This window comes from Cynocephalus volans, chromosome 4 (assembly GCF_027409185.1).
Source record: "Cynocephalus volans isolate mCynVol1 chromosome 4, mCynVol1.pri, whole genome shotgun sequence".
Lineage (NCBI taxonomy): Eukaryota > Metazoa > Chordata > Mammalia > Dermoptera > Cynocephalidae > Cynocephalus > Cynocephalus volans.
This window is the reverse complement of record NC_084463.1, coordinates 103709861-103734559: the sequence shown is the minus strand read 5'-3', so window position 1 is coordinate 103734559 and position 24699 is coordinate 103709861. Positions and strand designations below refer to the sequence as shown.

Genomic DNA, 24699 nt, shown 5'->3' with positions numbered 1-24699 from the left:
CATAATTAGTTATTTATTCCACTGATGGTAGATACCATTATTGTCATATTCTTTATCCTCATTCACCGTTGTATAGGAAGTAATAATAAAAATACTATTAATAGGTCACCAGCAAATAACGTTTACTCTGAATTTCTGGAAAATACCCTTCATTAATAAAGTTCTATTTACTTCCTAAATATTAAGAATTTTATCATAAATTCTCACTGAATTTTCTGAGTTTTTTCTCATATCTTCAGAAAATAATGTTTTCCCTCTTTTAATATATTAGTATAGTCCTACCATTGACAGATTTCTTAAACTGAGTAATTTCTGCCTTCATAAGACAAGTTCAACAGAGTAAAACTGCAATACTCTTTAAAAGTATAGTTGCATCTGACTTGATCATGAGTTGTTTATAAAGTTTACATCTGTCTTCTTAAGCAATTAGATAAATAACTTTCCATCTTTTCATATGCTTTGAAATAGTGCTTCTCAAACTTGGAACTACAGACATTTTGGATTGGATAAATTCTCTGCTGTGAGGGACAATCTTGCGCATTTTAGGATGTTTAGCAGCAACCCTGGCCTCTACCCCTTAGATGCCAGTAACACTCCATTTCCAGCTGTGACAATCAAAATTGTCTTCAAACATTGCAAAATGATCCCAAAGGGGCAAAATCTCTCTCTTCTACACTGGATGATTTTGTAAAAGACAGAAATATTCATTTTTTCACTTAAGTTTGATAGAAGTCACAAATCAAAACACATGTTCTTAATCCCTTTGTTAGTAAAGTTTTTCTTGTCATTACACTTTTTTTTCTCTGCTGGATTTTAGTTCTCAGGTTGGATCGGTAATATATGTTTTCCTATAAAATTATCTATTTTATATATGCAGTTGAATACATCATTATATTTTGCATATACTATTTCATTATTTTTAAATGTATAGTTCTTTAACTGTAGTTCTGTTACCATTTTAATTTTTCATGTTTTTCTAAAATTTTCTTGACCAGTCTTGAAAAATCTCACTTATAGTCTTTTAAAATAATCAACTTTGTCTTTATTGCTACCGCATTCATATGTGCCTTTTATCTTTATTGCTTTTTCTTGCATTTATTTCATTATTTTCCTAGCTTCTTAAACTGAAGACTTAGACAATTAATATTTTTATCCTTGTTTTCTAATAAATGTGCATTCCTCAGAGTATAAATTGTACTCTGATGTCCTGACCCGTGGGGTCTGACATGTGGGTTTCTCACTGTCATTCAGTTTAAAAGATTGTTTTTCTCCTTTATATTTATCTGGCCCAGAGAAGGTGCTTAATAAATGATTGTTATTCATTTGGAGTTCTCCTCATTTTATATTATTATATCGATATTATTAAGTTAAGAAAAACAAGTTATTATTACTTGTAGGCTAATTTAATAGTATAGGTTAGACAGTATGAAGATATGGGAGAGAGTATTTTATATTTAGATAAAGAGGTGGAAGGAGATAGAGGGATATTAGGTTGATAGAAAAGATTCGGTATTTACTTGGAAGTGGTGTTAGTTAAAAAAATAAGAGTACAGGATAATGCTCATATATGTAATTTAGATAATTGAGTTATTTCTGTGAAAAATATAAGCTTTACATAGAATATACAGGAGGAAGCACAGTAATAAAGGAAAATGATCAATTTGGTTTTGAACATATCATGTTTGAATTACCCATGAAAAATCTATGTGGAAATGTTGAGAAGCAAGTTTTATCTTCAGATCTGGAACCTGTAAACCAGAAATGGCTTTAAGATATTTATTTGAAATATGTCTTTTGTATATAGGTAAAAAAATAAAGCTGTGAAAATGAGTAAGATAATTTTTAAGTGACTTGGGAATGGGCTAATAGTAAATCCCTAAAGGATACCATATGTAAAGTTGGAAAACATAAGTTTCTCAGGGGTGAGAGTAGAAGAAAAAAACAAAACCCAAAAACAGTCAGAGAAAAAGCTGTGTAGTAGGTGAAAAATAATGGAGACTAGTGTTGTACAATTGATGAAAAGAGAAGATTTCCAGAAAGAATCACCAGAAAAAATAAGTAAGAATTAAGAGTTTCATATCCGCATGAGACACATGGACTTAACATTTGACAGACAGGACTCTACTCCAAGAATACCACACACTGAATACAGTATGACTCCTTTAAAGTACACATCTTAAAAACTTTTGTCAGACTTGTTTAGAAATTCTTCCTATGCATTTATCACCTTTATAGAATGCAGGCATTGTGATCAGATACGTAGGTTTCAATCTCAGCTCTTCTGCTACCAAACAGCATAATTTGGCGTGAGTTAATCAATTTAAACATCAGTTTCTCCATATGTATATTAGGGACAAGAAATTTGTTTACTCAATTGAATAGTAATGATGACTGCATTAGACTATAGATATGAAGATAATTGTACGTAGCACATGTGTATCTCTTCAAGAAATACTTAATATTATGTTTCTCAGAATTTCAATAGCAGTTTCTGCTACTATTTATCCCAACATGGTGCTTACTGCACTGTGTTAGAATAAGCAAGGTTTGCAGGTTTGCCTTTTTCCCTTTCTCCCTTGTTCCCTTCCTTCTTCCCTTTCTCCTCCTCCTACACCTCTTCCTCCTTCACTTCCTCTGTCTCTCCCTCTCTTCTTTTGCTCATCTTTCTTATATTTCAGGTTTCCCTCAACAGTTAGGCTGTGCTTTATAAAGATAACATTGTGTGATTATTTAATTGTTGAGTCTTACTTTGCTCATCTGCAAAGTGCATGTCTGACTAACTCCTGGAGTTGGCATATGGGCACATGGATGAAATCACATAATTCACGTAAAATGTCAGCAACAGAAGGAGCTCTCAACAAATGGGATCGATACCTATTATCCTTAGGGAGGTTTTGTAGACCACCCTATCTTCATGTATACAGACATATTTGTCACAGGTATGCTTTTGGCATTCTTTTGAATATTTCCCAGGAAGCCTAATACCCATATTTCAAGTTTGTCTTGGTTCATTCAGTGCTTTATTCCAGAATCAATAATTCATTTTCAAACAGCACTTGAAACAAGATTTCTCGTAATATTGTTTAGGCATTCTACTGGGGACTTTTAAAGGTAGAGGTGATTTAATTGTGATGTTTGTGGCTGCTAAGGAAAATTATAGGCTTAACATTCTTAAGAAAACTTGATGAGGAACAATGCTGGGAATTCTTCTTTTTCAGTAATGTGAAACACTGAGAGGTTGGGGGAGAAGCATGAAGCTCTAGAAAACTCAGAAAATACTAAAGTTCTGGGGGAATTAGAAAGAGTAATTCAGTGAATCCTGGAGTGCCAGAAAGATGTGCTAAGTAAAAAGCTGCATTTTATGTATTAGTTCAATTATTCAAATATCCCTGTCTTCTCAGTCCTTCACTATGTCGATCCTCAATAATACCAATGCTCAGCCTCCAACCTTCCTCCTGACGGGTATCCCAGGTCAGACCACAGCCCAGGTCTGGATCTCCATCCCCTTTTGTCTCCTGTATGTCGTCGCCCTCTCTGGAAACAGCATGATCCTGTTTGCAGTCCTCCGTGAGCAGAGCCTCCATGAGCCTATGTATTATTTTCTCTCCATGCTCTCAGCCACAGACCTGAGCTTGTCCCTGTGCACACTTTCCACTACACTTGGTGTCTTCTGGTTTGAAGCCCGAGAGATCAACTTAAATGGCTGCATTGCCCAGATGTTCTTTCTCCATGGATTTACTTTCATGGAGTCTGGGGTTCTGCTGGCCATGGCCTTTGACCGTTTTGTGGCCATCTGTGACCCACTGAGATACACCACCATCCTCACCAATGCCAGGATTGCCCAGATTGGGGTGAGCATGTTGATAAGAAATGTTGCTGTCATGTTGCCAGTTGTGCTCTTTGTCAAGAAGCTGTCCTTCTGTGGTTCTACGGTCCTTTCACATTCTTACTGCTACCATGTTGACCTCATTCAACTCTCATGCACAGACAACAGTGTCAACAGCATCCTTGGTCTGCTGGCTCTCTTCTCCACTACGGGGTTTGACTGCCCTTGCATCTTGCTTTCCTATATCCTGATCATCCGATCTGTCCTCAGCATTGCTTCCTCAGAGGAACGGCAGAAAGCCTTCAACACCTGCATATCCCACATCAGTGCTGTTGCCATCTTCTACATTCCCCTCATCAGCCTGTCTCTTATTCATCGTTATGGCCATTCAGCACCTGCATTTGTCCACACCATCATGGCCAACGTCTTCCTGCTCATTCCTCCTGTGCTCAACCCTGTCATCTACAGTGTGAAGACTAAGCAGATTCGAAAGGCCATTGTCAAGATTTTAATTCAGTAGCAGCTCCAAATCTAATTATCGGTTTTCTCAGAGGAGTGATAAAGCCATTTATCGATACATCTTTTGGTAGAATGGGTTTAATTGTACTCAAAGTGCTGAGACATGCCTCCTAAATCCAAATTATGCATCTTGTAAGTTGTATGATGTTTGTTTAGTCAATTTCTTTGTCAGTAAATTTATATCAATCCCATCTAAATACAATTTTGTTTTAAATATAAAGTGAGATAATATGTAAACAGCCATTTATATTTGCAAGCACTTTGAGACTTACATAAAATATTAATTCAAACTCTTCAAATAATTATAAAAGTCCAGATTTACTCAGGAAAACTTTCTCAATAAGCCAGTGGTTCTTTTCTGAATGACATACAAAAAGTACTTAATTAGGTGGATTTTTTTTTTTCTTAAAATTGTGTGCTTCCAAAATAGCCATTCTATAGAGTGAATCCTAAAATAAATATCAGTGCAATTCGACAGTAGGTTTTGCATAGGTGGAATTATTTGCCCTCTGTTATTGTTAGGGCATATCCAATGTAAATACAATTACCGAATCAAGTGCTCAGCATTAGGTCCTTTGCTGTTAGTTGAACATTACAAGTTGGTAATAACACTGCTAACATTCTGAGAGCGAAGGTAATACTTTTTTCTAAATCTTTTACAAAAATTTATTTTGGTAAATGAAAACCTATACTTTTTCTCGTGTTTGTGACTCCATTTATGAGCCTACTGACCTAGCAATGGCAGAGGTCTTTCACAAGAAGTTGCCAAGCCTTGGAACTCTCTAGGTGGCAGGAAGCTGCTGGCTGCTGGGCCCTGCTGAGCCTGGGAGCTGGAGAGACTGCTATTTACAGGAGTGTACTGCATTTCCATGTGTGGCTCAGGCCAAAGCATTTCAGGCTACCTTCTCAGGATGAGGTTGAGGGGCCAGCTTGCTAGTAGGCTAGTCCCATGGTGCCGCTGACATGTATACACATACCCAGGGCTAAGTAGAAGTTGTAGGAGAAGCTACCTCAGTTGGAATGCTGATCCATTTTGTCTGGGTCTCCTGGTTATGCCATTTTTGCCCCACTGGACACTGTAGAACAAACTCACAGGCTAAATGCTAAAGAAAGCACTGCACTGCTGGATGTGAGCCTGGTACAAACTACATAGGAACAAGCAATGGAGACAAAGCGTGTTCTCTTGGAGTCAGGCCAGAAAACCACACTGAAACCAGGAAAAGAAAACTTCTTGTCTTCCAGTTTATCCATCACCCTCTACTGAGAAGTGTTAACCCAATGTGCCAGCTGGCAAAACAGAAATATTTACACGCCTAATTCTTAACTTCTCCACATTTCTGGGTTTTAAATGCATGAGAAGTGTTAACCCAATGTGCCAGCTGGCAAAAGAGAAATATTTACAGGCCCAATTCTTAACTTCTCCATACTTCCGGGTTTTAAATGCATGAATACCAAGTGAGTACCTATAAGGTGTTTCATGCCCTAGTGTTAGTGGGTCAAGAAACAAGAGGTATACTTTGCAGTCCTGAGTTGAGGATTTTCAGGTTTTTTTCTGTATCAAGCCAACCAATAATTGGATGGATCTGGTTACTACAGCAGTGATTAGAAAAATGAGGCAGAAAGATTTGCCATGATGCACTAGAAGTAGCTGATTAACAAGGTAAGCTCAGTGATGTTCTAACCTGGAGAGTTTGTAGGTTCACAGAAGATGTGGTTACCTAAGAATGAGGTTTGAGGTATCTCTCCTGCTGTACTAAAATTCAGTCCTTGTTCTTTTCGTTGTTGTTTTTGGTGCCAGTTCTGTTTATCTATTTAATCTCATAAATCAGTTAAGATGATGTGCTTACCAACTTTTGTTTGTTCTTTTAACCTCAAATAGAGAAGAGAAACAATCTAGAAAAAGGTATTAATGGGCAGTGTCTTTTATTTATATATTTTTTATTTTATTTTTAAATTTATTTATTTATTTTACATTCTAAGATGTCATTGTGGAGCAGTTGAGGTAGAGGTGGAGAGGGGAAAGGGAGGAAGATAGAGTGGGTAGACAAGGATGGGAGAGAGGGACAGGGTCAAGTCTTGTGGCATCCACCCTCATTCCAGCAGAGGAGCCCAGGGGGCTTTTGGTGGGGGCTTGGTTATGGCTAGGCAGGAGGCAGACTTTGGGGCACACTGTGGCTGAGGTCCTCAGCACCACCCACCCTGGCTCAGGAGCCCAGGGCACTTCCAGCAGTGGCCTGATGGTCATCACCAGGCTGGATGCAGACATCAAGGTGGGGGGGGGGGGGGGGGGACATGACTGAAGCCCTCAGTCCCCCGCTGCCCCAGCTCAGGAGCCTATGGTGCTTCTGGCAGTAGATTGGTGGTCATTGCTGGGCTGGATGTGAAAGTCAGGGGGTCATGGCTGAGTCCCTCAGCCCCGCACAACCCAGCTTGGGAACCCAAGGAGCTTCTGGTCCTTCTAAGTTTTATAGGTGTTCTTTGGTGGTGGTAGACCTTTTCTAGTTAATATGAGAATTTTGTTTCTGATCTGTGGGTTTTTTTTTTTTTTCTTTCTGTTCTGTGTTGGATTATTTGCTATTCCCGCCACTTAAATTTTGCAGTGGAACTAATTCATTATCTTTTGACTACTTCTAAAATGGGGAAACATCCTGTGGGGACCAGCACTTGATCCTGTGATTGACCTAAATTGCTGCTTTGCTGCTGATTGTCTGGGGAAGACATTTTGTGCAGCTCAGGTTTTAATTGTTTACCTTGTAAGCACTTCCAGGTATTGTGAGGTCTGGTACACCAGCCTCTGAGTGGCTCCTTTTTTCAGTTGTCTGTGGCCCCTCACTCCTATGTGGGTCCACAGGAACCTTGTTAGTGGTCTAGCTGGCCTGGGGCCACCAAGGCCCTCTTCTCTGCTGAAGCTTTCAAGCAACTTCATACAAAGGGCACAGCTTTTGCCACCTCTTGCTCCATGTGCTCACCAGAGCCAGCCTTGAAATGGCCAGGGCTTGAAACCAGTTGGAATACGAACTCTGTAGGTCTCTCCTCCTCTTCCCCTGAGCTCTAGTCTGGGCCATGTCTTTTAAAAAGTGTGGGGGCTAATGATCTGAATTTTTGCCTCCTCCAAAGCTAATGTGGAAGTTTGATCCCCAATGTGGTAGAGTCAAAAAGTGGGGCATTTGGGAGTGATTGGATCATAAAGGTCATACCCTCATGAATGGATTAGTCCATTCATGGATTAATGGGTTAATGGATAAGTGAGTTATCACTGAGTGGCACTAGCAGTTTTGTAAGGAGAGGAAAAAGTATGGTAGCGTCTCCTTCTCAGCCTTCCCATGTGATATCCTGTGCAGCCTCAGAGCTGGCAGAGTCTTCACCAAAAAGAACACCCTTACCAGATGCATCCCCTCAACATTGGATTTCCCAGCCTCGAAAATGATGAGAAATAAATTCTGTTTCTTTATACACTACCCACTTTCAGGTATCCTATCATACATAACAGAAAATGGACTAATACTGTGGGGTTACCTCCAGGGCAATGGGGAAAATCCTATGAGCGCATAAAAGTACACAGAAGTTGTCTCAGGAGGGGCTGCCGAGAGCGACCGCCTTTTGCGGGTAATATTAATAATTGCTAAGTTCATAGCCATTATATTACAATGATAATATTAACAATAAATAAACAGAGAAAGATGAAGAAGAAATAGAGAAGGAGATACTGGGGTAGCAATTTGAATGGAAAGAAGAAAAGTAGAAGAATGATAATGATTTTAATTCATCTATTACTTAAAATTTTCTATATCACCTACATTTAGCCTTTCTAATACCTGCTTTTTCCACCAAAAAGAAAACTAGATTTTTTTTCTAGTTCTAGATGCCTTTCAGCCTATTGATCTTGTATCCATTTCTTACCTGAAGATCAGCAAATCTTCAACTAAAATGATGCATGTACATGTCAGGAAATAATGGGAGGACATAGCATTAGACAAACATGAACCTATAACCCCATCGTTATCCTGGACTAATGCTGGAATAAGTACATCAAGGTTAGAAATTTACAGTACTTTATCTGATGCTCTAACTGGAGATATATCTTTTCTTGAATAAGGAAAATGAAACTGAATTCAGTCTCCTATTTGTGTACAAGAACAAGGATGGAAGAACAAAGTACCTCTTGTTTTTCTAAGCCATTCTAAACTGAATAGGCACCCCTCACCATGTCAAAAACTACTTCAGCTTTAGGATCAAGGATTTCTGTATGTTTACATTTTCACATTGGGTATTCTATTCACTGATGTGGTACATAAAAGGGGACTTCAAAAAATTCATGGAAAATGAATTTAAAAGATAAGCAAAAAATATATAAACTTTATTTTTCAACATAGGCTCCTTCAAGTTCAAGACGCTTTTGTTAGTGATGATAGCCACCATTTAGTCCATGCCTAAAGAACTGAGGGTCCTGGGAATTAATTGATTAATTAATTAATTTTTTATGAGCTTGGAGAAAATTATGCTAAGTGAAATAAGCCAGGCACAGAAAGAGAAATACCACATGTCCTCACTCATAAGTGGGAGCTAAGAAACAAAGAAAGTCAGTCATGGGAATTTAACCATGTTAATGCAGTCTTTTTAACACTATTAACTGAAGAAGAAAAGAATGGATGGCCTTTAAAGTTTTTTTTAGATTAAGAAACAAAAAGAAGTAAGAATGACCAAATCAGGAGTATATAACGTGCATGCCTATTGATTTCCCATTGAAACTCTTACAAAATTGTCCTTGTTTGATGAAAGAAATAAACAGGAGTACGGTAGCAGTCGGGATTGACTCTCTGATGATGCTTTTCCAGGCATGTTTCTGCTAAAGCTTTGGCTAACTTTCTGAAAACACTCTGACAATAAGCATATGTTTTTGTTCTTTGGCCTTCCAGAAAGTCAACAAGGAAAATGCGGTGAAGATCCCCCAAAACTGTTGTCATGACTTTTGCTCTTAACCAATCCATTTTTGTTTTGACTGGGCTATTTCTACCTCTTGGTAGTCGTTGCTTTAATTGTGTTTTAATTTTAGAATTGAACTGGTAAAGCCATGTTTTATCTCCTGTTACAAAGCTTCCAAGAAATGCTTCAGGATCTTGATCCCACTTGCTTAAAATTTCCACTGAAAGCTCTGCTCTTGTCTGCAGCTGATCTGGGCCCAGCAGTTTTGGCACCCATCGAGCAGAAAATTTGCTCAACTGTAATTTTTTAGTTAGAAGTGTGGAAACTGAACCGATTGAGATGTGCATGGTACTGGCTGTTGTTTCTGATGATAATTGTTGGCCCTCTTCAATGAGGGCATGAACAAGATTAGTTTTTTCTTCTCAAATTCATGTGAATAATTTGCCCTTGCAGGCTTCATCTTCAACATTGTCTCCTCCCTTCTTAAAATGAGGTATCGATTTGTAAACCACTGATTTTTTCAGTGCATGGTCCCAATAAATTTTTCATAATGCATCGATGATTTCCCCATTCTTCCACCATTCTTCCATTCTTCTGCTCTAACAGAGTCTCTTTTCAAACATTGATATCTTATCCTTCTCACTGCCTCAAATTAGATCCTGTTCAGACATGTTATAACAAGTTAGTTTGATTTTATTTTGGTGCAAACAATTTTTTAAATCCATGCACTTTTTTTTATAACATGTATTTTCCATAAACTTTTGTGTGTGTGTGTGTGTGTGTGTGTGTGTGTGTGACCGATAAGGGGATCGGAACCTTTGGCTTGGTGTCGCCCACACCGCACTCAGCCAGTGAGCGCACAGGCCATCCCGATATAGGATCCAAACCTGCAGCCTCGGCGCTCCCAGCGCTGCACTCTCCCGAGTGAGCCACGGGTCCAGCCCTCCACAAACTTTTTGAAGACTCCTAGTAGTTGTACTGAAAACTATAATCTCAATAAAGGCTATGCATCTATCTTAGTCATCTGTGGTTTTTAGCAGTTTGTACTCAGTGTATTGTACATAAGAGGTCATCAAGAAATATGTGTTGAATGAAGAAATGGTGATGGCAATAGATACGCTGATGGTGGTAGGTAAGAGATATGCTGATGGTGGGAAGGAATAAAATTTACTTTTCCTGTCCATTATAGAAGGGAGGGGGAGTTTTGATCAAGAGAGGTATTTTTCTAATGGGTATAACTTTGAATGAAGATTAAAGTTTGTGTGAGTTCAAGGTCATGGCCCCTTTGGATTCTCCTCTCTGGCTAGGAGAGTCTGACCAGGTCTGAAATGCTATCCAGGTTTGACACTTATGTGCCCCTTTTTCTAGCCATTTATTATTTTTTATGACAACTGTATTTTTTTCTTTTATAAATGCTAGGGTGGGAAATTTAGAAACCTGGGCTGGATACTTTTAGTGAAATTGAAGAGAGTAGGCCTTCAAGGATATTTTGTTCAAGTCCAATAATTGCAAAGAAGTCCTCCTTAGAATCCTAACTCTACATAGTTCTGTCACAGCTTGTAATAAAGTGCAGACTTATTTTAGTATCTGTCCATAAACCCTTCTCTGGACTATTTTGGGGATTCTGGCCAATGAGAGGCTTTTCTGGATATTCTGTCCTCCTGTCTTTCTAATTCTAGTTCTTTTAATCATTCCATGTTCTTCTACATCATCAATTTATATATGTATATATGTAAACATGTATATATACACATATGTATATATAGTATATACAATATAATATAAACAATTGCATATTAGTTAATATATTTAAAGAAGTAAATATAACATATAGTATATAAATTTATATATACATATAAATGCAAATTTATTATCTTACTGTTCTGAAAGTCTGAAGTCTGAAATGGGTCTCAATGGCTAAAATCAAGGTGTCAACAGGGCTATATTTCATGAGGCTCTAGGGGACAATTTATTTCTTTACCTTTTCTGGCTTCTAGAGTTTGCCCAGTTCCTTGGCTTGTGACCCCCTTCAAAGCCAACAATGGTGAGTAAAGTCATTCTCACATCACATCACATCACTCTGACGCTGATGCTTCTGCCTCCACCTCTCACGTTGAAAGGACCCTTGTGATGACATTGAACTCACCCAAGTAATCCTAGATAATCTCCATATCTTAAGGTCATTTTGTTAGCAACCTTAATTCCATCTTTCCATGTAATGTTGCATATTCACTGTTCTTAAGAATTAGGTCATGGACCTCTGTGGGAGGACATTATTCTGTCTACCACAATTCCTGATTTTTGGAGTGGAATATGAACATCTGGAGGCTGCAGTAGAAGCCAGTCTGAAAGATTCCAGACGCTGATGGAGTTACTCCTTGATGTTTTCCAACATTACATAAAGCAAAACTCCCATACCGAACTTTGTAAAGAAGAGTCGTAGTCTGGATTCCTGAAGGTGGTATAGAGAAATTGGGATTACATCATGGTTTAAATGTAATGAATTTAGCCTCAGAGGTTCTGATTATAGGATCTTTTCACAGCAGTAAAAGAATTAAGTTCACGTATCAACAAACTGTCAAAGGCATGTTGACTGTGGGCCATGATTACTTGAGAGAGCAGATAGCACTTTCTACTTTCCAGGTAATCTTACAGGCACTCAGAAAGCATTCCTGCTGCTTACTTGCCTGCTTCCACCACTAGATTGTACCTGTTTTTACAATCTTTGACTTTGTGAGTTTCATCATCATTATTATAAATCACGTGCCTAACTCAAATATACGAGGGTACTTCAAAAAGTTCAAGGAAAGATTCATAATGCCTTAATTTTATTTTTTCACTAATTTCTTGAAATATCTTTGTATATAGAATAGATTTTTGTAATTAACTGAAAAAATAGAAGGCATCCTTTTTAAATCAGTGCTTCTCTAAACTATCTGTGGTAAAATGATTTTGAGTTTTGTTTCTGATTTTTCAATTCATCTTGGACCAATACAAGTTCATTGTTCTGACTTTGTATTTAAAAGCATGTGCTTCAGTAACACTGAGAAATCAAATTGCAATAAACATTTCCAAACACTCTCCCTTTCTGAATTTGCCTCAACACAGATAGGTTACAGACAGTTGCCAGACCAGCACTGGTACATAGACCTCACTTTCAATAATACTACACTAAATCACCTGCTTCTTTATGTTCTCTCCTTGATAGATCTTTTGGAATTAATATCTTATCATTGAGAGTCTCTAGATTATACTTTCTCATTTTCATGAGATTATGCAGTTCTTTCCTCATGGAAGCAAGGAAGAGCACACTGAGAATATAAACACAAGGATATAAAAGAGATATGGTGAGAACCAGCGTGGAGTTTGGGGCTAGGGTGATTTGATTTCAAATTGTGACTGTGTCCACTTACTTGCTATTTGAGCTTGACAAAATTAAATAAACCCTCTGTGATTCAGTGTGTTTTTTTAAATTAAGAATAATAATCATTATAATACCAACTGACATTTATTGAATGTTTATTCTTTCCAGGTCTTGAGCTAACTCATAAATATATGACATATATATGTATAACCCCTTTCAACTCTGCGACTCTCTGAAATAAGCAATGTTCTTATCCGTGTTTTGTAGATTAAAACAGCATTAGGTTAATCGGGTATCTTGTCCCACCTTACACAGTAAGTGACACAGCCAGGACTTAAACCCAGAGATGTACGACAACTAATCTCTTGCTTTCAGCATATTCACTCATACAGTTAATTCTGCGAGTAATCTGAAAAGACCTGAGTGCCACTTTTTGTGGTTAGTAGATGGTGTTGTAGCTGTAATGCTACTGATGCTGCTACTGTTATAGCTACCGTCTTCACTTTTAAAGAAGGATGTGGAAAGGCAGAAAGCAGATACAGGGAAACACACAAATTCATTCAGCATTACACTTGTTTTTGAGGCCAGCCTTTATGTAATTAATGCACAAAAGACAACAGCCATGAAGAACATTTCTATTTGTCTCTAAAATGTAGTGTGATTTAGAATTCTTTGCCATTGCCTGAATTTCAAGCACCCCACATGGGTAAAAACACCAGAGACTTAAAGTCCTCAAAGAGACTTGTTCATCCCTGGAAAATATTGGTCATTTTGCTCTGCTTCTAGAATCTTTCCCCTCAATTTGGAGAAAGTGGTTCTAGGTCTAGCCTCTTATCAGTTACAGGAATAGCTCTGGGGATCCATTCCCTGCTCCATACTCAGAGCTGTGATATTGTTGGCCAATTCTTAACAAGTCCTTCCAGGCATGGTAGAGCTCAAGACTCCCCAAAAAGTCCAGAATATTTAAATGATATTTTTTAATAATATTACTTTGTTAAATGTTTGAAATGTGCTTTTATTTCTTATATAATTAAGAAAAGAATAGTAAAGTTTATTTTATGCACCCATCTAAGATTAATTCAGTAAGGCCTCCCTTATGTGCATGGAAACAGTACTTAAATGGAAAGCAGAATTCAAATAGAAATACTCTTTTCTTGCACATGAAAGCTTTTTGAATTAATCTTCCAAATTTCTAAAATAGCCACTGGTTTGAGGAATAGACGATGACACTCAAGTCTTAAAGAATCTATTGTGTTAGATTTTAACAGTCAAGCAATAAAATACATTAGAAAAAGTCACTCTGAGCACGTAAACAGATGCGGGTAGCTCAAAGTATACATGTGCCTTCATTCTTTCCACTTCCTATACTTAGTTTGCCTTCAAATAAAATAAGGAATGATTCTTTAAACCCCTTCTATGAGAGTCTTCACTGTCTCTCTTCCTAACCTATCTTATCTATCTTCCACGTTATAGATTTTTTTTGGTGGGGGGGGCACAAAATAACTCTTAGTACACTCAAAAAGACTATGAACATAGAAAATATGTTCTCTGATCACAATAACAGAGGAAATTTGGAAAATTCACAAATGTGTGGTAATTAAACACCACTCTCCTAATTAAACAGTGGGTAAAAAGAAAAGCCACAGGGAAATTAGAGAGCACTTTGAGATGAAAATGAAAGCTTAATGCATTAAAATTTGTAGGATACAGGGCTCAAACAGTGCTTAGTGGAAAATTATACTTGTAAACATCTATATTAAAAATAAGAAAAACCTCAAATCAGTAATGTAAATTTCTACCTTAAGAAAATAGAAAAAGAAGAGCAAACGAAACCAAAAGCAAATGTAAGTAGGAAATAGAAATTACAACAGAAATATATGAAATAGGGAATTAAAAAACAGTAGAGAAAATCAACAAAACCAAAAGTTGATCAACAGAACTTTCAAACCTTTATCTACACTGACCAAGAAAAAGAGAAGACCAAAATTGCTAACATCAGAAATAAAGTAGGGGCATTATTACATTGTCACTATGTATTTTTGTGGTGGTAAGATTTAGTTTTTTTCTCTTTCTCGTTTGCATTTTTGTTCTACCAGTGGGTTTTGTTCTTTCTTGTGTATTCATGGTAGTGATTATCTTTTTTCAGATTCTAGATGCTGGACTCCCTTGAGGATTTCTTACAGAGCTGGTTGTGTGGTGGGGAACTCCCACAGTTTTTGTTTGTCTGGAAAATACACTAATTATCCCTCATTTTTGAAGCATAGACTTGCTGGGTATAGTATTCTCGGCTGGCAGTGTTTTTCATTTTGTATTTTTAATATATCATCCCATTTTCTTCTGGCTTATAGAGTTTCTTTTCAGAAGTCTGCTGTTAGTCTGATAGGAGCTCCCTTATAGGTAACTTGATGCATTTCTCTTGCTTCTTTTAAGATTCTCTCTTTGTCCTTGAGCTTTGCCAGTTTAACTATAATGTATCTTGGAGAGGATCTTTTTGGGTTGAATGTGTTTGGGGAGCTTTGAGCCTCCTGGTTCTGAAGGTCTATGTCTCTCCCTATACCTGGGAAGTTTTCCATTATAATTTTGTTGAATAGATTTTCCATGCCTTTCCTTTCCCCTCTCCTCCTGAAAGACCCAAGATTTGAATGTTTGTGCACTTAAAGTTGTCAGCTAGTTCTCTCAGATTTTCATCATTTTTTAAAATTCTTTTTCTTCTTTTTCTTGTCTGCCTGGGTTATTTAGAAAAGAATATCTTCAAGATCAGAAATTCGTTCTTCTGCCTGTTCTAGCCTGCTGTTTAAGCTCTCAGTTGTGTTTTTTATTTTGTTGAGTGAATCTTTCAGTTCCATGAGTTCTGCTACATTTTTTTAAGGTATTAATCTCTTTGTAAATTACTTCCTTCATATCCTGGAATTTTTTTTTTTCTCATTTCATTATGTTGTCTGACTGAGTCTTTTCATATCTTGGTGAGTTTCCTTAAGATTGTTGCTTGGAATTCCTTTTTAGTCACTTCAAGGGCTTCCTGCTCTATAGAGTCTGGTATTTGAGAATTACTGTATTCTTTTGGTGGTGTCATGTTTTCTTGGGTTTTTGTATTTCTAGTATCCCTACATTGATGTCTGGTCATCTGGTAGAGAAGTTGCTTCTTCTATTACTCTGGAGTGGGCTTTAAGGGGAGAAGTGTCCTCTTCTTTTTCCAGTCTCTATTGGTGACTCCTGTGTCAATGCAGTTGAGTGTCTGGTGGGCTGCCTGCACAGTTGCTGTGGTTACTGCTATGGTGTTGACCCACTTTTGTGACAGCCATGGCTGTGGCAGTAACTGTGGTGGGCCACCCACAAGGAAGTGAGTTTTTGTTTTGTCATGCTTAGCTGCCTGCTTTCAGGTGGGGGGTGTTGCCCTTTGGAACCTTGCCTAAGAACCCAGGCATTCTCTGTTCCCATGATATAGACTATGTCCAACATTCTTTAGTAAATCTTCCTAGCTGAACCATGGTCAACAAATCAATTGTTTTGGAAACAGTGTTTAATGCTTTCCCTCATTAGGATGCCATAATTATCAAATGAGATAACTTGTAAAAGACTCAAGCACTGTGTCTGTTACAAGTGGAAGTTTATAAATGCAAGTTATCTTATTTTCTTACATTCAATGTTCTTGACCACTTCTTATGGTTACATAGCACTTCGTAGTTTACAAATAATTTTACATATGATTACTTATTAATTTTATGATTAAATTTAATTTTATGACAAGTTGGATGCCAAGTGATATTATTTCTATTTTCAAAATAAAGAAATTGTAGCTAAGAGAAATTAAGAGAATGCCCAGGATCACACAGCTCACATGTGAAAGAGCTAAAACTCACATCAATCTTTTGATCCCAAGTTATCTAACAAGTTATCTCCTGCTCACTTGTATACACTTGTATTCTTAATTCTAAAATTTGATCACTTTTCTGGTTCATCTTTTATTTTAATAACTTATTATCCTCAGGTATTCTCTTGTTATTTAATGAGTATTTTGTTTCTTCCTTGCTAAGGTCATTGAGGAAACTACTAACTTTTGAATTAGAATTTTAAATTAAATTAAGTTAATAAACTTTAATTTAAAAGGCATAAAACCCATGAACCATTTCTGTTCAAAGGAGTTATTAAAAATGGAATTAATAATATTCTCTGCCTTCAGCTGTTACATCCAAGTCTTCAATGTAGTATTACAAGACAGCACATTAAACAATTCTTACAGATGCCACTTTTTCTATACTAGGCAAAGAACAATTTGGCACAGGAAAAAGAAAGTATTCTCTGTAAATGGGGACGTATTTCTTTGCCCAATTCAAAACACACAGAAAATATAAAGAAAAAAGATGAATCTTTATTTCTCAAAGATAATAATTGATACAATATGTGCTTTCTCAAATTGGCAGATTCTACCTCTCTGCAGTAATCTTGGTTTGAACAAATATTTGGATGATCTTTCTTCTTATTTCTTTGGTCTTCACAGTATAGACTGTGGGGTTTAGCACAGGGGGTACAAGAAGGTAGGCATTAGCCATGAGGGCATGGGTCAGTGGTGACAGATGCTTTCCAAAGCGATGAATGACAGACACCCCAATGAGTGGCACATAGAAAATGAGCACAGCACAGGTATGTGAAACACAGGTGTTGAGTGCCTTCAGCCGGCCCTCCCCTGAGGCAATAGCCATTACTGTTCGTAGTATGAACGCGTAGGAGAGGAGGATGGAGATGGAGTCAGAACCCTTGGTGAAAATGACAGCAATAAGACCATAGAGACTGTTGATGCGGGTGCTGGCACAGGCAAGGCGCATGACATCTTGGTGGAGGCAGAAAGAGTGGGAGAGGATGTTGGAGTGGTAGAAGGGCAGTCGTTTGATGAGAAAAGGCACCGGGAAGACCACACAGACTGCCCTTGACAAGATGACAACCCCTGTTCTGCAGACCACACCATTGGTTAGGATGGAGCCATACCTGAGAGGGTTCCAGATTGCCACAACACGATCAAAAGCCATAGCCACTAGCACACCAGACTCAATGGCTGAGAAGGTGTGGATGAAGTACATCTGAACAAGGCAGGCATCAAAGGCAATGGACTTGTAGTTAAACCAGAATATGCCTAGCATAGAGGGTAAAGTACAAAGGGCAAGACCCATGTCTGCCAATGCCAGCATACACAGAAAATAGTACATGGGGGTATGCAGGGACGATTCAGACTTGATGGTAGAGATGATGATGCCATTGCCAACAAGGGCAATGACATATATAACACCCAGTGGGAATGCCATCCAGTAATACTTTTGTTCAAGCCCTGGAATCCCAGTTAAGGCAAAGTAAAGATGTTGGAAGTGGGAGCGGTTATTATCTTCCATGAAGCCAATGTGATGTGGGCATGGGAGGAGCTTGTGGGATCCCGATGAGCGGCTTCCTAAAAATACAGTGACAGAGATTAATGATGTTAGAATCTGACTTCCCTGGGAGTAGAGCCGTTTTATTTGCACATGGATATGTGAGTGGAAGGTGTTGGGGGGAGAAGTATAAAAAAGGGCAGAATTCATGAAATTACTACTCCAGAGTGTATCCTGTTGAGGAAGTTTCTACTAGCCGAAGGGTAAATGACTCGCCCAAATACTAGTAAGTCATATTCAGTTTAAAGCACAAGCCATAGTGCCAACCCATTAGGTGAAAAGTGTTCTGCCTCTCCTGTCTTTCTTCCCTTTTCCTAATCCACATCTTACAAGCTATTGAATCAGAGTCTGAGGATATAACTCAGTGAACATAAATAAGACAGGGTCAATATAAAATATAAATTACTTGATTCCCCACAAAGGATGCCATTCCTACTCATCACATTCCTTATGCCCAGCGCTCTCGTGAAGGCAACAGACCCTGTGTCTGGCGCAGGGATGGAAATACGTGGTGCACATGCCTATGCTTCTATCTATATATGACCCTCCTTTATTCTTCCTGAGCCTGGATGTGGTCTCAGAATCATTCCCAACTCAGGCATCACAAACAGCCACTTCAGTCCCTTAAAATGAAATGCATTTGCCATTTCTAAACTAGTGAAATCTTAGTAGAAGGGGGAGTAAATTATATTTATTTTTAGAGGAGCCCATTCTGTCCCAAAGGAAGTAAGATGCTGAAGTCTCACCTAAAGACTTTTTCAGGATCAGGGTAATCTGGAAGTCTCTTATTGTTAGGGCACAGTGATCATGTCACACCTTGATTGTGAGAGTCAGTATAGAGGCCTTAGTGAAGATCTAGAAGGCATTCTTATATTGCCAGAACCAGTAACTGTATATACTACAAAGAGCCCCTTGGCGGAGTCATTTGACTTTGGACAAGGTTGCCAATAAGAGGTAGAACATATTCTCTTTGAAAAGCTCCCATCAATTGTCTTTATCAATTGATTGGAATCAAGTTGACTAAGAGACAATGTAGTGTTAAGAGCATGGACGCTAGATCCACACATCTGTATTCAGATCCCAGTTCTCCCTGATCCCAGTACTGCCCCTACATATGTAAGGCAGTAGCAGCACCTGCCACATAGGATCAGTGTGAGAACTAACAGTGAAGGCCCTAGAAATCAAAATGTGTGTTTTTATTATGATTCCTTGGAATAAAACGTTGTGCTCTTCATATATTCTTAGCATTCATAAAAGATATTTTGTTTGTTTCTCATTTTTTTTGGGGGGGGGGTTCTTTGGCCAGAGTTCTTTGCAATCAATGAAGATGAAAACATATAGATTCACATATATCACAAAGAATCACATTTAATTCTGTATCCCTTGTAATATTTTTTTAGATAATTTATCCTCTGTTTTGCAAGTACTGGGCATCCCACCCCAGCCATAGCTACACCAGACTCAATGGCTGAGAAGGTGTGGATGAAGTACATTTGAACAAGGAAGGCATCATTTCTGTCTGACCCACTCTCATGATGAATCAAAAATATTATAGCTGTTTCTAAAATCTCCCAAAAGATCCTCTTTAAAAGATTTCTGATTAAAATTCCCACAGACTTAACCTTCCATTCCTCTTATGAAAGACAGCTGACTGTTCATACTGCCAGCATACATTTTCTGTCCTTTCAATAAACTTATTATTCTAGATCTTTCGTGTCTTAGTGATTTTGAGAAAGAACACACTTATTAAGTTTTCAAATAATTATAATAAAGAGTGGAATGAAGGAAATTTTAAGAGGTAGATAAATGAGAGAGGGGACAAGGCAGGAGGAGGGAAGGAGAGAAAAGAAAAGGAATAAAGAGAAAAACAAAAATTCAAAGGTAGGAGAGGTAAAAAGTGACATAGTTCGCATATTACTAACTAAAAACCTGAAGCTAAATAATAAAAATAACCTATCTCAGTCAAACACCTGGTTAGTAACAAAACAGATTAGAAGAGGACTGCATAGCATTTGTTGAGGAAGATTACAACTGAGTGCAATGCGAGCTTGGGGGCTCAATTAGAGAAAACAAAGTCAGAATTGTCTTCTAGACAAGACCTCTGATCCCTGACGTGGTCCTCAGATATTGTTATCACCTATGATCTAGAAAACAGGTGGAGTTCAAGTCTATCACCTGAAGATCAGGCTTTTAGACCCCAAATTCTGCCTTTGAAAGTTTTATTTGGCCCTGACCCTCTACCATATATACTGCCACATTTATAAAAAAACAGACTGTGTAGGTGTTCTGTATCTGCCCCTTAGGCTCCCACAAGTTATGTGGCCTCATTCTAGATACTAGATGGAAGGAGGTAGAAATAGAAAAAATTATAAAATCTCTTTTATGTGAGTAACAGCAAACTAAGAAACAAAAAATAAACTTTCATTTGCTATAAGTAGCAGGGAAACTTCGAGGCTTTAAGGTATTCTAAGACATTCATAGATAATAGCTTATTCTGTTCAATTATTTTATTTTTATGTTATTTTATTATATTATTTATCCCAATTTCATTATTTGGACTGATCTTAAAAGGAGAAATTTACCCATCATTATACTGAGATGTATGACAGACAGGGAGGATCTGAAGAAACAGGAATAAAAATCCTCCTGGCATAGAGATTAATTGTAACCGCCCCTCACCTGATGGTAGAGCCACGAATTCCCCTCTCGAGGAAAACATTCCCAAACTCCAATCATTCTAGGTTCTAGATAAAAGAAATATTAAAAATCCATTGTCTAACCAGTATACAAATACTCATGCAGTATCCTACAGGTGACATTTATCTTCTGCATTAGTTCCAGTGACTACAAGTTCCTTGACTTCAAAGGCAATACATTTACTAGAGAAAATCAGAGATTTTCTTACCTCTTAGAAAAAGTTCACCTATACACCATTAGATTTAAGAAGTTAGCTGACTTCACATCTTTCCCTTAACGCAGATGTGAGAAGGACAAGACACAGGACATGAGGTTCCTGGGTTGAGGACTGAAGGACAAGAGAGAAATAAGTGACAAGATAAAGAAGTGGATGTGAGCCAATTAGAAACTTTAGCAATAATATATTAAAATATTCCATTGATGGGCCAACCTTATCCTCTGGTTTTGCCCTAAAACTTACCTGGTTGCTGAGAGGAGTTCCAACTAGAAGAGGATGCTTAAGCAGCCTGAAGCTTACCTGGGAAAACCATTGCCTCTACCTCATAAGGAATTTTACATCCTGAGCTGCTCCAGCACTCCTCCCTTTACTGCCCCCATGGAGAGCTGTACAGATCAACCAATAGGGTTATTCTCCAGGGCTTCCCAGAGGGAGGAGGTTCCTCCAGGACTGTAAAATCACCCCTGTTGACTTTCATGTCAGGGAAATGAGACAGTATTGAGGGGGCTATTAGGAAAATGTGTGTGTGTGTGTGTGTGTGTGTGTGTGTGTGTGTGTGTGTGTGTGTGTGTGTGTGTGTGTGTGTGTGTGTGTGTGTTTGAGGGGTTGGGAAGATCCAAAGGATGGTTACTGTTCAACCACAGTCTCTCAGGGCCATCTGAGCCATCTCACTGTTTCCATACTGTGAATGACTTATAGTTGTCTTTATTTTTCTCAAAATAGAACAAAACTAACAAAAAAATCTCAAAGAAAAGTGACTTCACAATTTTCCCATTCAGAAGGATTTTGAAGTTGAAGTGATTCCCTAATGAATCATTTTTTTTCTGATGTTTCCATCTGCACTTTTCAGTGTTCAGTAGCAACCTAGTAAGTCTAATCATAAGTCATGTTCTGTGCAAAAGGAAAGCAAGAGGCCAGTCAGGGAATCATTAACCAATTCACTAATCAATCAGAAGACAATGAATATTTCACAAAATCCAATTATCACCATCAGATAATGCTGCTGTTCCTACTTGCTCTAAGAATAATAATAACAGCAGCAGCAATAATAACAACAAGAATAATATCCTATATGGATTCTGAGCTTTATCAGTTATAGCATTTATCACATTCACTTTATGCACAAATTACTATGATACTATAAATTTTTATAAATGTAATCCTCCTATGAAGTGGATATGGTGAGTATTATGATCCTCATTGTTTGGAAGAAAAAAGAGGATCACGTTGGGAATTGGCCCAGATTCTTGATGGAATTATAGGAATTAGATTGAAGAAATTACTTAGGATAAAATTAATGGAACAGGGCTCCTCACTGTCCTAGGTGTGTCTGGACTTACTGGATCTTGGAGGTCACTCTGGCTAGGTAAGGAAGAAATTCTTATATAGAATGAGGCTCACATATGATGCTCTTATTCACTTGTTATTCAAATAAGAGTCCTCAAGTATTTCAAAATTAATGTAGATCCCTCTTCCAAAACCACGGTCTCTCAAAACACTGAGTCCCTTAACTAAAATAAAATTTACCTCTACATCATATAATCACTTCTTCAGTACTGTTTGAACTAATTAACTTGGGGAATTTCTCTATGGCAGTATCTTAACCTCTATACTCCACTGCTCACAATAAATGTGTTGCCCTGCAGCTCAGGCATACTTTTATTCATATTTTTGTTCTATATTGACACACAGAGTATCTAAGTAGTTGAATCACTATAATCTATTCTAGTAAAGATAACATTGTTTTATTACTTATTCAGGTTGATCATTTGTATCTCACGTGGTTTATCATTTCTTTGATCTTAACTTTCTGTCAAACACTGCCAGCCCAAGTATAAAACTAAACAAATGTTACCACATGTCCTTTTTTATTTTAGTGTCCTGAAAACTAAAAATGGCTAGAGGAGTCTGACTATGCAATAGGTCATATTTCAGGGGCTTGAAAATTTAGGAAATCTATCTTTAGTTAATTATTTTAATATTCCTTGGCTAAATAATGGTCCCATTTCTATCAAAAGCAATTTCAAAAATTTACTATATTTTACCCCCCCCCAAATCAATCTTTCTCCCATCACTCTCATTAAGGAAGACACAAAAAGATGGAAAGATATTCCATGCTCTTGGATTGGAAGAATTAACATTGTGAAAATGTCTATACTACCCAAAGTGATCTACAGATTCAATGCAATTCCATCAGATAACCAATGACATTCTTCACAGAAATGTAAAAAAAAAAAATCTTAACTTTCATGTGGAACAACAAAAGACCCTGAATAGCTAAAGCAATCCTGAGCAAAAAAAATAAAACTCTAGGCATAACACTACCTGACTTCAAATTATACTACAAAGTTATTGTAACCAAAACTGCCTGGTACTGGTATAAAAATAGATATTCAGACCAGTGAAGTAGAATTGAGAACCCAGAAATCATCCCTCAGGCTTATAGCCATCTGATATTGGACAAAGGCAACAAAAATCTACATTGGGGAAAAGACTGCCTCTTCAACAAGTGCTGCTGGGAAAACTGGATATCCATATGCAGAAGAATGAAACTAGATATTCATCCCTCACCATACACTAAAATCAACTCAAAACGGATTGAAGACTTAAGTATAAGACCTGAAACTGGATAATTACTAAGGGAAAATATAGGTAAAACACTTTAGCAACTAGGTCTGGGCACAGACTTTATGAACGTGAGCCCAAAAGCACCAGTACCAAAATAATAAATAAATAAATGGGACTATATCAAACTAAAAAAACCTTCTGCACAGCCAAGGAAACAATCAGCAGAGTGAAATGACAATCCCATCTCTCTCTATTAAAAAAAAAAAGCTTTTCCCTACTCACTGAAAAACTTTGTGGTGATATAATCTGATCTTTCTCAATTCCCCTTATCTCTTAGCTACTTACTGAAGTATATTCACACCCATGCTTCCCTTTCTGGAGTTTAAGTAAACTGGCTCTTCTTAGGCTCAATAGTAACCCTATTCTATTCCCAGTGTCTATTCTATTTCGTTTTCCACTTGACCACTTGCTTTTCTCTTTCTACTCTCTCCTTTCATAATTGAATTTATACATATGTGTTTTCAACTCCCACATAAAAGCAGATTCCTTCCAAAGCCATATCTTTGATGCTAATCCTTGTCTTGACTTTCAGATGCCTGCCTGTCATCTTTATCTTTGTATTACAGGATTTCCCCAAATTAATACACCTATAACTTCTACAAGTGATTTTTCCAGGGAGTTCCAGTCAAGGAGGCAGAATGGGTGGTCCCCAGCATTGCTCGCTCCTGCAAATCAACCAATTTACAACTACAAAAGTGTAACATCAGACAGGCTGGGGCTGCTGGAGCTTGAAGGAGGAGGAAGAGAGACCTGTGGAGCTCACAAAGGCAAGGGAAACCATGATGAGAGAAACAAAAAACTGCTCTAAGCATTTTGGGCCACAGCTACTTTAAGGCTCGAGCTGCTGAGTGCATGGAGTGGGAGCCAGCAAGGGCCACAGCTGTACCCTTCAGATGGAGTTACTTGGAGGCAGCAAGGGATAGGAGGGTCTTGGTGGCCCCCAGGACAGCAAGGCCATTAATAGGGTTCCTGTGGATCCATGCAGGAGAAAGGAGCCAGAACAGCTGAAAAGGGGGAGCCATTCAGAGGCTGGTGGGTCATCGTAAGGGACCAGTGCATGGCCCATCCCATGGGAAGTGTTTAGAGCATGGGTGGTGGGAGAGACAGG

At 37.9% G+C, this 24699-nt stretch overlaps 2 protein-coding genes across 2 annotated transcripts; one reads left to right on the top strand and one right to left on the bottom strand.

The window, feature by feature from the left end:
- Positions 1-3380: 3380 nt before the first annotated feature.
- LOC134376874 (olfactory receptor 51F2) lies at positions 3381-4346 on the top strand. The gene has a single exon (XM_063095437.1). The coding sequence runs from the start codon at positions 3411-3413 to the stop codon at positions 4344-4346; it is 936 nt and encodes a 311-aa protein (XP_062951507.1). The 5' UTR covers positions 3381-3410.
- A 12710-nt stretch (positions 4347-17056) lies between these two features.
- On the bottom strand, positions 17057-18013 carry LOC134376302 (olfactory receptor 51H1-like). The gene has a single exon (XM_063094895.1). The coding sequence runs from the start codon at positions 18011-18013 to the stop codon at positions 17057-17059; it is 957 nt and encodes a 318-aa protein (XP_062950965.1).
- Positions 18014-24699: the final 6686 nt, after the last annotated feature.

Bases quoted from the DNA above. Each gene is read 5' to 3' on its own strand.
- LOC134376874 (XM_063095437.1), top strand. From the start codon at position 3,411: ATGTCGATCCTCAATAATACCAATGCTCAGCCTCCAACCTTCCTCCTG.
- LOC134376302 (XM_063094895.1), bottom strand. From the start codon at position 18,013: ATGGAAGATAATAACCGCTCCCACTTCCAACATCTTTACTTTGCCTTA.